At 39.9% G+C, this 13591-nt stretch overlaps 1 protein-coding gene across 2 annotated transcripts; it reads right to left on the reverse strand.

Moving 5' to 3' along the window:
- Positions 1-3244: 3244 nt before the first annotated feature.
- On the reverse strand, positions 3245-12035 carry LOC139470738 (caspase-8-like). Of its 2 annotated transcripts, none has more exons than XM_071253015.1 (8): positions 11748-12035; positions 11133-11242; positions 8420-8563; positions 7543-7602; positions 6673-6750; positions 5920-6219; positions 4786-4987; positions 3245-4548 (listed from the first exon to the last, which is right to left on the reverse strand). In XM_071253015.1, the coding sequence occupies exons 2-8, from the start codon at positions 11233-11235 to the stop codon at positions 4416-4418; spliced, it is 1020 nt and encodes a 339-aa protein (XP_071109116.1). In that variant the 5' UTR covers positions 11236-11242; positions 11748-12035; the 3' UTR covers positions 3245-4415. The 2 variants fall into 2 exon arrangements, with proteins under 2 accessions (XP_071109116.1, XP_071109117.1); XM_071253016.1 differs by lacking the exon at positions 11748-12035 and adding an exon at positions 11327-11401.
- Positions 12036-13591: the final 1556 nt, after the last annotated feature.

Here is a 13591-nt window from a genome sequence, read left to right on the forward strand (position 1 = left end):
TAAATATTTTCACCTGTTCGTTCCGTTTCAGGAGGGGTTATACTAGATGATCGCGCGAGGCGAAGTGTGAGTTGAAATGGGGTTTAAAGTCGCGTTCAAGATCATTGCACACATATAGCGACGGGCATACGCGTGGCTGCTTTTGATATTCAGGACAAATGCGGGTTTTATAGTGTCAGCCCATCTTTGTCCATGCCACAGTTTATCATGCATACTGCACTTCGACTCGGAGCCATCCAGTCCTTGTTTCTTTCCCATTAATGACGAACGCCAGTCAGGGTAACAAAAACTCACATTTTGTAACGTATTAATGTATGGCGCGCCGAGGGTATCGAAGTACCGACCTTCCACTCTCAGGGCAGACGCTCCATCCAGTACACCACGGAAGCGGTTGAATTAGTGTACGAAGCCCAGCTGCACAGTTCTGATAGTGGTTTCGTCAGCTCATGTCGATATATCCACTGTGTTGCAAAACGAAAATAATTCTTTTCGTTTTTCTTTATTTATTAGCAGCAAAATCTCTTCATTTGTACACAGCAGACAGTAATTCAATATCAGCGTACCGATTTTATTAGTTTCAACAAAATCAGTAATGCTACTCTCGTGTCAAGTGGTGTCTGTTTCGGCAGAAAATCTAGGCTGACTTATTCTTGCATAGACAATTTATATTTACACCGCTTTTTTAAAATATCACAGCAGTATACATGTAGCTGCGGGAGACACAAGGAAATAGCCCCACACATTGGTCTAATGTAGGAATGTGTACCCGGGTCGACCGTATTGACGCGTGAAATCTAAGATACCGTTGGTAATTCGAACTATCATGTCTATAGATCTTGTAAAGTGCAGTTGTTAAGAAGTATGTGGTACATTAACTACATTCTAAACAAACACTAGGAGAGCAACTGATACTGAGGTCATGTTCAGCACATATCGTCATAACACACTTCTAGGACACAAAGGACGCCACTACCTCGGTCCTTGGCAATCGCCCAATTCTACTCCTGAGAGATTCCCCGGGAAAGGGCAATTTCTATGTACTGATTATGACGTGTAAAATCGTGACTACGATGGTACGAAATATCTTTTGCAATGCCTATTTATATAACCTGTAATCGCAAACATATTGATTGTAACAAATCCATCACTGTACCAACAATAAACAGAATACAATACAATCCGTCGGGCACAGATTCTTCTAACGTCATTAGATAAATCACGGTCATAATCTTATTTTGTTCTGACATTTGGTGATTTTTACAGGTTAATATTCAATGGAATCTTATGTCTGAAATTACCAAACTGCTCACAATGAAGATAATTTATGTATTTCACGTAAACTTGAAAATCAAAGAAGATTAAGGACTTGTATTCGTTTACGGTGAATAATATCGTAAGTCCGGACCTCATTTATACGGAAACTTTGCTTTCGGGCGATGTCCATGAATTTTAAGAACTTACTTAAATCTAGGAATGCTGTCCGTGGCAATGATATACTTTACATATAAGGTTTCGAACTACAGAAAACTACGTTAATATAAAACATGCTTAGAACCAACTGAGGGATGTAACGAACTGTTTTTGTGCCCCTTCCATTTTCTGTATATATGCTTCATATATGCTTATAACGAACTACGGTTATAACGAAATGCAATAAGTGGTCACTTTGAGTTCGTTATAACCATACTTGATTGTTGTTTAGCAATTTGATTGATTCTAAGATACTTTCTGCTGCAAGACATACGCGAAGGCATTGTACACACTTGCTTGAACGTTACTGGTTGCTGCTTTAAACAACAAACAAATAAACATCATTACCTATTACAAAATAGGATATATAATTGTTACTGACATTTACCTGAGCCAAATTACTAAGACATACCATCTGAAGTCACTCTGTCTGCTGTACGTGTACATGTATTGTGTTGCCTGACCATTAATCATATCCAATGAGCGTTGTAGAACCCTCCTGGATCGTATTTCAACGCTGAATGTAAGCAATGGCTCATACATTCTCGTGCTTGACGTATCTAGTAAGACACTAAAATAGATATTACTTTAACAGTTTGACTTCCCGTAATACACTAAACAGAATCAAACCAAATCGAGTTACCTACTTGATCCTAGATAAATATCTACTTCTGTGGCCGTGTTGGGAATGACATGGAAATATATATAGCAGGTTATAAAAGGCGTTTGAACTGCACGACAACGATGGGTAATGCAAAAACAGATTTAATGATTGTAGGGTTGACCGTTTGTGGTTTCTTTATGTTTGTGCGTGTGCCATCACATATACAACATAAATAGTTAAAGTGGGTGTGCGTCCAGTGTCAATAGTTAGTGTAAGGTTATCAAGAGACTGGTGTTATATATCGAGTCACTGAAGTGTATGTTCCTGGTCATATAGGATTTAGCTTACACGATGGAACATATCTCATTTATTAAAAAACATTGTTGCTGGGGATGTGTAACTGTGATCACATTATTTATGATGAAGCTCGTTTTTACCGACCAGGATAGCATGCTGTAGTACCAAAGCCTTCCAGTCTCTTGACAAGTACGTTACTAATGAGGAAAGAAAATCTTTCATCACATATAAGGTAGAAAATACAAAAATCTCTAAGCACAATATGACTTTGCAATTGTATAAATTTTATTTTGAAACAAATATTGTATGAAATGAGCATATGGCGCTTTTTCGTCAGTCCAAGTAAACTAAATATGCTTGGGGTATTTTTGCAAAAGGTACACGTCAAAATCACACGATTTGTGGTCCTCAAATATATGCATCTACACTATTAACCTGTGTTATGAGTTTATTGGGTATGACATGCATCAACCAAGTCAGCGAGCCTGACCACCCGATCCCGTTAGTCGCCTTTTACGACAAGCATAGTCACCTTTTACGGCAAGCATGGGTTGCTGAAGACCTATTCCACCCCGGTATCTTCACGGGTCACAGGCTCGCTGACTTGGTTGATGGCAAGTATGGGTTGCTGAAGACCTATTCTACCCCAGATCTTCACGGGCCTGGTGTACATGTTTGTATAATAGGAAATCACTATTATGCCTACGAATCTAGTTTTGGCACTTAACAAAGGTGTGCACTGCAGGATGATGTAGCCTCGTCAGGAGAAAGACACATTAACGTTGGCCTTATATGGCTTTTTTCAAAATTGTACCCTTTGACCTTTGTCATATTACAACACTGTACAAGCCAAGTTGCATTAATTATAATGAATGAATGAATACTCTTTATTTTCCCCCAATGCTTTTGAGAGTAGTACATACAATTACATGACATTATTTGTCAACGGAAATGACAAAATACATATAAATACAACAAATTGAACTGGGTAAGCAGTAATGAAGTGATGCGTAAAACTGTATTTACATGATGTGTGACATAGTTTCACAAATACAATAAGTTCCATGAGCTGACATGTTTAGCCACGATACTCATGAATGTTGCCCAGCTGTCACGTGTCATGTCCTGGACCACATCTGTAATGGCACCGAGGTATGTCAGAAACTTGACGTCATCACTGAAAGTATCCTGAAGAATGAGATAGGTGTCAAGCCTAACATTGTCAAATAGAGACTCACTAAGCACAGTCCTCTGTTCCATCAGACAGTCACAGTAAAGCAATAGGTGCTTAACAATGTCATCACAGAAGACACATTTGTAACCGACATATGACAATAGAAAGCAAATTTGTGACCTATTTGGCTGCTCAAATCGTTTCTAAAAGGAGAATGAATTTACGCCTCGTCTGAGTATTTTTATTTATAATACATTATCATTAATGACTCTTAAAATGGCATTAGAGTATTGGGGAACAATTATATCAACAAGGATATCCATGCGTTAAACAAAAAAGGATAAATACAAAAAAATACCATGAGCAAACTGGAATGTATTGTGTAAATACTACAGAGAACATTGAACATATTTTTTCAATATATATAGATATTTGCGTCAGTGTTAGTTTGCTATTGTGAAACTCGAAGCCCATGAACATGAAAGAGTTGATGGTAAAATAGAGTATTCTTGCACGTGTAGTAAAATAACCATTCAGATAACGCTAGTATTGCTCAGTGAGGCAACTTTAGAAATGGCGTGTGAATACCATGCTTGAGGGAAACGCCCCACGTATCATATATGCTAGATGAGTGGCAGCTATATTCGTCTACAGAATCACCCATTTATTGCATAAGCCCTGTCTGAACCTATTGGGAACTGAAATACAATATAAGATGGAGAATACGGAGATTGCATCGACGCGTTGTGCTTAAAATGACTTCCTTCTTGCAGGCCTTGTTTGGACATTTATCAGCTGGGGGTACCACGTTTACCGGATTGGCTTAATGAATGATAACAGTCTGTCCAATTTATCATAGAATAACCCCAATCAAAAGTACACTTTCTTCAACAGCGTTGTCTTCGTTTCAGCCGTTTGTCTGAGAAACTCCCCTTTAACTGTTTCAACTTGATGGTCGTTCACTGTATGACGCACGGCCGTCATTATACTGTCCAGGTCATCACTGGAAGAAAAGTAATGTGAATATAATCTTACGGCGAAATTAAGTTAATGACACAATCACAAAATTCTAAACATAAATATAGTGGTCATACCCTTACAGTTGCAAAACCTACAACGCCTTGACATGACTTAGATCGAGTTGGGTTCATTGACGCTTTGAACAGTTTTTCAGTTACATCACAGCGTGTCAGCTTGATGAGGGTGGAAAATCTGAAGGGATGCCCGTCCTTCATATTACCTCTTTGTAGATTCTTGCAGAGATTGGACAAGTGCCTGAATAAACCAGGAACCAGTCTCGGGGTTTCTGAGAGCCTGCGTCCCCTCCACTGTGCCGAAACCAAAGAAGAAATCTGCCTCTGGAGCCACCATCTTGTCAGCCTGAACTATAATTTCTGTTGCGGCAGGAGCGCTGCCGCCGTCATCACCTTGAACCGGAACGGCTAGAACAGCAAATGAAAATACTTCATCAAAAATGTTGTAAGCAGCAATTCAAATGCTAATTAATTAAAGGTTCATAACTTTTGATAACCTCCAACACAATGATAACATGGCATGAGTTGAACTACTTATACTGAGTCGAATCTAATTTTTAATAACAGAAAGTGAGATTTCACGCTGACATAAGATTTCAAAGAAAACAATTAAACCAAATGTTCTTGGACGCATGCACATAAAGTGTGACGTTTTGTCCGTTGATACGTCTTATTAGATAAACATTCTTCTTTGTATTTAAAAGATTATAACACATGAAGTTGACGATACCAGGTGTTCGCGAAAGGGTGAGCGTATGCCCAACCCGCTGATTTATTACAATAACATGTTTTTGTTTGTTTGTTGGTTGGTTGGTTGGTTTGTTTAACGCCGCACTCAGCAATATTCCAGCTATATGACGGCGGTCTGTAAATAATCGAGTCTGGACCAGACAATCAGGTGTTTGACATCATGAACATCGGTCAACGCAATTGGGATACGATGACATGCATCAACCAAGTCAGCGAGCCTGACCACACGATCCCGTTAGTCGCCTCTTACCACAAGCTTAGTCGCCTTTGGCAAGCATTGGTTGCTGAAGACCTATTCTACCCCGGATCTTTACGGGTTTCAATAACATGACACATGTAACCATCTTAAATATCATTTTCATGTTAATTCATATGATTCAGTAAAATAAAACTAGTACCTTTGATTTATTTACCTGTTGTTTATTTACCAAGATAAAGTATGCGTGAACACCTGGTGTCATCCCTGACTTTCAGTAATCCATTCACGGAATTGTCACGGCTATTTTGCCTTATAAACCAAACGGAATATGTTTCGGCGAGAAATTGAGACTGGTTATTCTCTATCATTGACGATATATATATACACCCACCTTTTTGAATATCTTTGCCTCGACATGACTGAAAGAAGAACAGCTTTGGTTTCTTGGCCAGTGACGGACACACTGACGCCTTGAAGTAGGATGTAATGGTACTGACTTCAAGCCACTCGTTGTCAGATCCCTGCACCGCGCCATCTCGTCCATGGGTCAGAAAGATCACTACGACACAGTCATGGGCCGTGTGGTCCATTTTGGCAAGTTTTTTAATCCTCGTTTCCATAACGTCAGCCTCGGAGTCGTCGAACGATTTCACTTCAAAATTGAGCTTTTTCCACACTTTCATCAACTCATCTGATGGAATAATAAGTCATTAAAACACCCAGACAATAATCATTTTATACTGATCCCGTGGTATAATGAACTTGCAAAATTCGATTATCCAGTGTATCATCTCGATTCTATAAATGTTTTGTTGCGTTTTTGTTTGTTGTTTAACGCCGCACTCAGCAGTGTTCCAGCTATATGACGGAATATAGCTGTAAGTAATGAAGTCTTGACCAGACAATCCAGTGATTAATGTCACGAGCATCGATCCACGCAATTGAGATACGATGACATGCATCAACCAAGACAGCGAGCCTGACCACCCGATCCCGTTAGTCGCCTCTTACGACAAGCGTAGTCGCTTTTTACGGCAAGCATGGTTGCTGAAGACCTATTCTACCCCGGATCTTCACATGAGCACGGGTATGGTGATGAAAAAATTGTCAACTGGAACATTCAAACTATCTCAATAGCGCATACCTCTGTCCTTCTCGGTTCCTATTCTTGTCTGTGATGGTTTATCCTCAAAGGTCTTATTGCTGAATATATAACACCAGCCTGCAACAGAGCGTGATCGTAGAAGCAGCGTCAACAGTAAACAAAACACAGGGACCAGTATTCTTCGGTTTTACTCATTCTGATTAAAAAAAATCACTTATGGGTGAAAAATCACATTTTGACTTTTCATTATAAATTTAAAACTACAAGATCTTTGGAACATAAAAATATGAGTTCAAAAGCATCAATTTATTACGGAGATACGTGACGTCACACATGGCGATATTCACTGAAGTAAGTTGACGCTGAACGTCTTTATGACGTCATAGCACAACTGTATCCTTGCACCCATAATGCCCCTGTTCTCCATTTGACGTTGAGCAATATTTCGCTCATTCCTTCGCATTAATTTCTTATTATTTCTCAAAAGATCTTTTGAACTTAAAACCATATCCTCTCAGACGTGTATATATATATATATAGTTGCACACATACAATAACCCGTAGATGGTCCTTTTCAATTTAAAGCAAACAAAATAAGCAAATAAACCGTCTTGGTTGTCTTTCATAGAACGAGTATGAAAAATATTGCCAACTGCTTTCAAAGGACAATCTGGCAATCTGGTTAATACAAGAACTCGGCAGTGTCGGGGAGTCATCACATTCTCCGAAAGGTTCTCGGCTGGTTCGACTAGGCAGCGCTTGGGAGAAGTCCCATTCGCTGTCTGGGCTGCGTGTAGAGGGGGCAAGGGTCCTGAGCTGATGATGATCCTAACCAGCCTGACTGTGATCACTCAAACCCTCTTTGCTGCATTTTTTATTTTAATCTGTAAATAATAATAATATACTGACCTCTCGGGACTGATTCCATTTTGTAGCGAGCCCCTTGACCTTGGTTGTTGGCTTTGGTATCTGCAATGAATAGTACCATTATCCTTATCATTCTGGGAACCAAGATGGGACAGAACAAATCATTGTCCACAAAGATCATAAGAAACAAAGTGGTTGGTTGGTTGGTTGTTTAACGCCGCACTCAGCAATATTCGAACTATATGACGGCGGTCTGTAAATAATCGAGTCTGGACCAAACAATCCAACGATTGATATCATGAGCATCGATCCACGCAATTGGGATCATTGACATGCATCAACCAAGTCAGCGAGCCTGACCACCCGATCCCGTTAGTCGCATCTTAGGACAAGCATGGTCGCCTTTAACGGCAAGCATTGGTTGCTGAAGACCTATTCTACCCCGGAATAGAAACAAAGTGTGTAATGCAGGTCCTTAGACTTGATATTCGAGTGGCCAGGTGTGAGTAAGTGGGGTTTTATCCGTATTGAACAGTGTGTCAGTTGTATTCCGTTGTGTCAGCTTGGAGTGGGAGGAAAGCCAAAGTGTTGCAAGTCATAGCTGTTTGCAGCTTGAGTGAAACCCATGCGTGCAGATATGGTGCTGACAAATCGAGAAACACAGTCTGGCTTTGGAAGCCTCGATCATTGGCTTCTGATACTCCATTATCATACAGTAAAGTACGTTTATAACGAACACGCTTATAACGAACTGACGGATATAACGAACTGATTTTTTTGTCCCGACTATTAACTATTGTTATGCTGTATATATGCTTATAACGAACTACGGTTATAACAAACTAAGTTAATGGTCCCTTCGAGTTCGTTATAACCGTAGTTTACTGTATCATGATGAAGAAAATGCTTATCGTCTTACCCTGGGATTTGACTTTGTTTCCAATCCCACCTTCCACAAGCCCCAATATCTTCACGTCTTTAGTTTGAGCACCTTTGGAGGGGCCCTTCACTTTTATATCAGCGTTTGCCAGATCTGTTTTGAGTCCTTCTGACCTCGGTTGACCTGACAGGAACACCAAAGTACCCAAAAACATGTACACCATGAAACTAAGACTTACTTGTTTCTGTTTTGAAGAAATGAATAAATTATTCTGTTTTATAATTGCAGTGACTGAAGATAAGTTTCATGAAGCACTATTGTCATTTCCACGGCCGTATGACATTAGCCGCCAATATCAAGCACGTAAGGTGTGGGTGAGTTGGGTTTAACGCCGCTTTTAACAGTACTCCAGTTATATCGCGGCGTGTCAGCTTAATGTGGGAGAAAATCCCGAAGTGATGCAGGTCTAAGACGTTTACCACTTCGGTGAAACCCACGAGCACGGGTATGATGCTGACAAACCTAGGAACATAATCGGGGTGAACAGGGATTCGAACCCACAATCATAGGTTTCTGGCGTGCCCAAGGGACGCAACTCTGCACAGTGAATCACGGTGCCTTAGAAGACTGGGCCACCGACTATAACATACACATGTATGTATGAATTACTATAAATTAGTGAAGTCGCCTGGTGTTCGCGAAATGGTGACAGCCCATAGACCATCACAACTGACCTACTATCGCTGTACCCGTGGCAGTCCAACTGACCGGTATTTACGAAGCACAGGTGTGTTGAAGATATCTACCCAACTCAGCTACATAGTCAATACGATACATAGAGTAAACTTCCTATATTTCAAACATTCTTGAAATATAAGAACCTTCCAAAATTACACTTATTCAGGATAGGAGCGGTCGGGTAGCCTAGTGGTTAAAGCGTTCGCTCGTCACGTCGAAGACCCGGGTTCGATTCCCGACATGGCTACAATGTGTGAAGCCCATTTCTGGTGGTCCCCGCCGTGATATTGTTGGAATATTGCTAAAAGCGGCGTAAAACCATACTCACTCACTCACTTATTCAGGATAACTGCCAGAAGCTGTATTACTGAAATTTCAATTGAACGCACACATCGGTTAAGGAGCAGAACTATCCCAAAGGCTATCACATGTAAATCCCTATCCTTTAAAGACACATCGGGGTGTTTCCAGGCACAAGAGAGAAGTTGACTGATGATGAGACTTCAATAGTTGGAGAAGAATAAAAAGCAAAGGAGGGGTAATCAGAGCCTCATCCCAATCATATTGGCGGCCAGACTTGTCACACGACACGCTTATCAGATTTCAGTCACAAGGCGGCGTTCTGTATTTAGTCGAGTCTGGACCTGATAAGCCAGTGATTAATATCATGAGCACTTATCAACGCAGTTGGGATAAGATGACATGTACGAACCAACTCAGCGACCCTGACAACCCGTTAATCGCAGCATTCAAGCGTAGTCGCCTGTTACGGGAAGCTGGAGACAAGGCATAACCCTGATCTTCTCGGGACAGATACTTATATTGATTGATGTGTTGTTTTACGCCGCACTCAGCAATATTCCAGCTTCTTGATTGCGGTCTGTTAATGTATGTTTGTAAACTGAAACGCAGCGAAAAGGAAGAGAAGTGTACATTCAATGGATGTCTCTCTTTGAATAATTTATCACAGCTATAAAATTTGTTGAGTTCCTAATTTTCCAAATGAATGCAGGCACCCCGTTCGCGTAAGTGTCCATCGTTTCATTTAGTTGAGTGAAGGTAACTTCATATGGTAACCCTACATATGAAGTATTAGTTCGTTGGAATCACCATTTGTTCTTTTTATTGGTGACCGCCTCCGTGGTCTAGTTGTAGGGCGTCCGCCCGGAGAGCGGAAGGCACGGCGTTCGATTCCTACCAAAAGACGTTAAAAGATGGTACTTGTTGTTACCCTGTCTTGCTCTCGACATTAAGGGGCTAAAACAAGGACTGGTCGGCTCGGAGTCAGTATACTGTTTCTGAGTGGTTTGGTTTGGTCCGGTTTGTTGTTTAACGCCGCACTAAGCAATATTCCAGCTATATGACGGCGGTCTGTAAATAATCGAGTCTGGACCAGACAATCCAGTGATTGGTGTCATGAGCATCGATCCACGCACTTGGGATCGATTACATGCTTCAACCAAGTCAGCGAGCCTGACCTACCGATCCCGAGATACTGATACACCACGATGGGGGATTACAGAGAACCGTGAACTAGGTATGAATTCATTGAATCATGGCAGATCCTATTGCCAATCACCTGGGGACAGGAAGGACAGTTACGTAACAGCGCCGCTTCTGTTTAAATTATCCGTGTTTATATAATTGACAAAGTGTATTAGTAAAACTGTCCACCACTTTCAACCATACTTCAGTTATCTCTTATTGTAAACTTTGTTAAAACCACAAGAACGAATATGGATGATTTGGGGGAAGAACATTCGACCCAAGACCAGCGGATCCTTGAACAACAAAGGGACGCAACTCTGCACAACATAATGCAACGCCGTTGACTACTGTGCCAACAGTTACCACTATTACCATGAATGTTATAAAAACTATAGCCAACTACTTTCAAACGACAATCTGGGTAACGCAGAAGGCTGACATGTTGGGGACTCTCCACATTCTCCGAAAAGTTGAGTGTAATAATATGTCATGTATTGATGCAGTTAAGAACACAAACAAGTCCTACTTTCATTCTCATTGTTGATTCCTCCCGTGACGGCTGCGGCCATTGTTAAAGTCTCAGTCGTACCTTCCCCTGCCTCGAGTGTTATGTTCATACGGTCTGCCATGGTGCTGCTGTAAAGAAATCAAACCCATGTCGTCAGACAGATTTTTAAAACACGTTCTGACACAAGCAGTGTTCTATCGGTTAATACTCACTTATTTTTATTTCCTCATTTCAACTGACAACATATCATTAGCGAGGTCAATACGACCTATACGCTCCGGAAGCTCTGTTGTATGCGGTCGGCTTCGTTGGTGCTCGCCTTATAACGGGGTTGTGTGATAGCCTTTCGCGTATCACTGACGGGAGATGTTGACTAGAGTTTAGAAATATGATCTTCCTATATAACCCATTTACCCGGCTGAAGCGAGCCGTGCCTTTAAAGATCATTTCTACAACAAAGGCGCTGTCAGAACATGTACGGAATACTTTCAAAACTGGGTGTACAAATACCAAGCTACTAATGCTTAGAATTAATTCGTATTCGATAATCATATCAGCTACATATATTAATAACGGTCTCTACTTAATTAAAACGACCCCTTTTATATTATCAATGACCAATAAAGAACATACCTGTTACTGTCGCGAGCTGATCTCGGCTATGCACAAACTTCCGTGTAGTATAGTTTTTCTGGGCGTATCGTATTCCTGGAGAACAGGACCGGACGCTCTCTTCGAGAACTGGCCTGTGCACCACAGCTAAGTCACGTGGTCTTCAATGTCTCGTGTCCTAGTTATTCAAGCGTTCGTATCGTACTCGAAGAGCAGGCGGGTCAAATCCACTGACCCATGACAACGCAACGGATGCTTACTCTCCGACCCATAAAGATCCTCTACCTGGCGCGTTTCACAAGTGTCCACTTTATCACACTACCTGCAGCTATGTGACATGCATTATTTACGGTGCAGCATTGATTATATATCTATATATAGCTATTACGCAATGCTGATGACATATGATGACATACATTGAGATATTATCATCGCTAAGTATAGCTATGAGTATGTTTTTACTTTGAATCGTGTTTTATTTGGGAAGCAGCTATAATTTATTCACGGCGCTCTGATCACAATCTGTTCGTCTAATGTTTAGAGCTTTACTGTGCCTGGGTTGTCTACCCATGCATGAGTGGTTTCTCAGAATCAGAATCAGAATCAGTTTATTCTCAGAAACCACAAAAGGTGGTACAAGAGCATATTACAATAAATAATTATGCATATGTACAAAAAGCAGACAAGATGGCAATTAATAACAACATGTGATTACCTAGCATTTTTAATACTAATGGACTTTTTTACAATGAATCTCGATAATTTTTTTAGATCCTGTGTGTTTGTTGTTGATAAGAGTTTTACAAATTTTATAATATTTGGCCAATCAGTATAATATGGTGAGAGAAATGTTCGCCTCTCTCTTTTAAAATAATTACATCTGAATAAGTAGTGAAATTCATCAGCAATAGATGGGGAATTACATAATTTACAAGTTCTATTTTCCTTTGGAATTTTTTTCCATCGACCAGTCTCATTAGGTAAATTATGATTACAGGTTCGAAATCGTAGTATTGGAATTGCTATTCGTTTTGGCAATAGAAGATATTTATCGAGAACCGGAGTGTCCTTTAAATATTTATAGTATAAGCCTTTAGAACTAGAATTAACGTCACTTATCCATTTCTGAAAAAAGTGATCTATAAGTATTTGCTCTACTTCTGACACTAGCCACTTTGTTGTGCAGATTGACGGATTGTTAAATACATAAGATAATCTAATACTGTCTAATATATTCATAACACATCTAACCCAGGGATTTGTTGATGCAATAGTCTTGTTCCCGTTAATTGACAGATATTGATATAACAGATGTGAAAGTTTATACACTCCAGTTTGGTATGTTAATTTGTGCCAGAAAGATATCATTCGTTTACAAATTATTATTCTTAATGGTAGCCTACCTAATTCGCCATATATCATATAACGAGGAGTTGAATTTCTTAATCCTGTGATAAGTCTGAGGAATTTGAGGTGTATTCTTTCTATAATTTCTAAATTTTCAAAGCCCCAGATTTCTGAACCATAAGTTAATATTGGTAATACCATTGTATCAAAAGCTGATAATACACAGTCCAAAGGTAAATTTAAATTTCTTGATTTTTTTATCAGGCCAAACATTGCTTTCAAAGCATTATCACTGAGGGACTTAAGACTTGCTACTAGTTTTCTATTCCTGTGAAGTACAATTCCTAAATACGTATAAGTGTCGACAATATCTAGAGTTTTATCAGAATAGTGAAATTTATGTTTCGAATTTTTCGATGGGCCACCACCGAAAATCACAATTTTTGTTTTATTTATATTTACATGTAATTTCCACTCTTCACAATATTCATTAAAAGTGTCCAAGGCTTTCTGTAAAC

The sequence above is a fragment of the Haliotis cracherodii genome, unplaced genomic scaffold (assembly GCF_022045235.1).
Source record: "Haliotis cracherodii isolate W230 unplaced genomic scaffold, xgHalCrac1.p SCAF_21, whole genome shotgun sequence".
In the NCBI taxonomy this organism is placed as follows: domain Eukaryota; kingdom Metazoa; phylum Mollusca; class Gastropoda; order Lepetellida; family Haliotidae; genus Haliotis; species Haliotis cracherodii.

Coding starts and splice junctions, on each gene's coding strand:
- LOC139470738 (XM_071253015.1), bottom strand. CDS start 11,235: ATGGCAGACCGTATGAACATAACACTCGAGGCAGGGGAAGGTACGACT. Junction 6,220..6,672: donor AGGAACCGAGAAGGACAGAG/GTATGCGCTATT, acceptor TTATTCCATCAG/ATGAGTTGATGAAAGTGTGG. Junction 4,988..5,919: donor AGGCAAAGATATTCAAAAAG/GTGGGTGTATAT, acceptor TTGCTGTTCTAG/CCGTTCCGGTTCAAGGTGAT.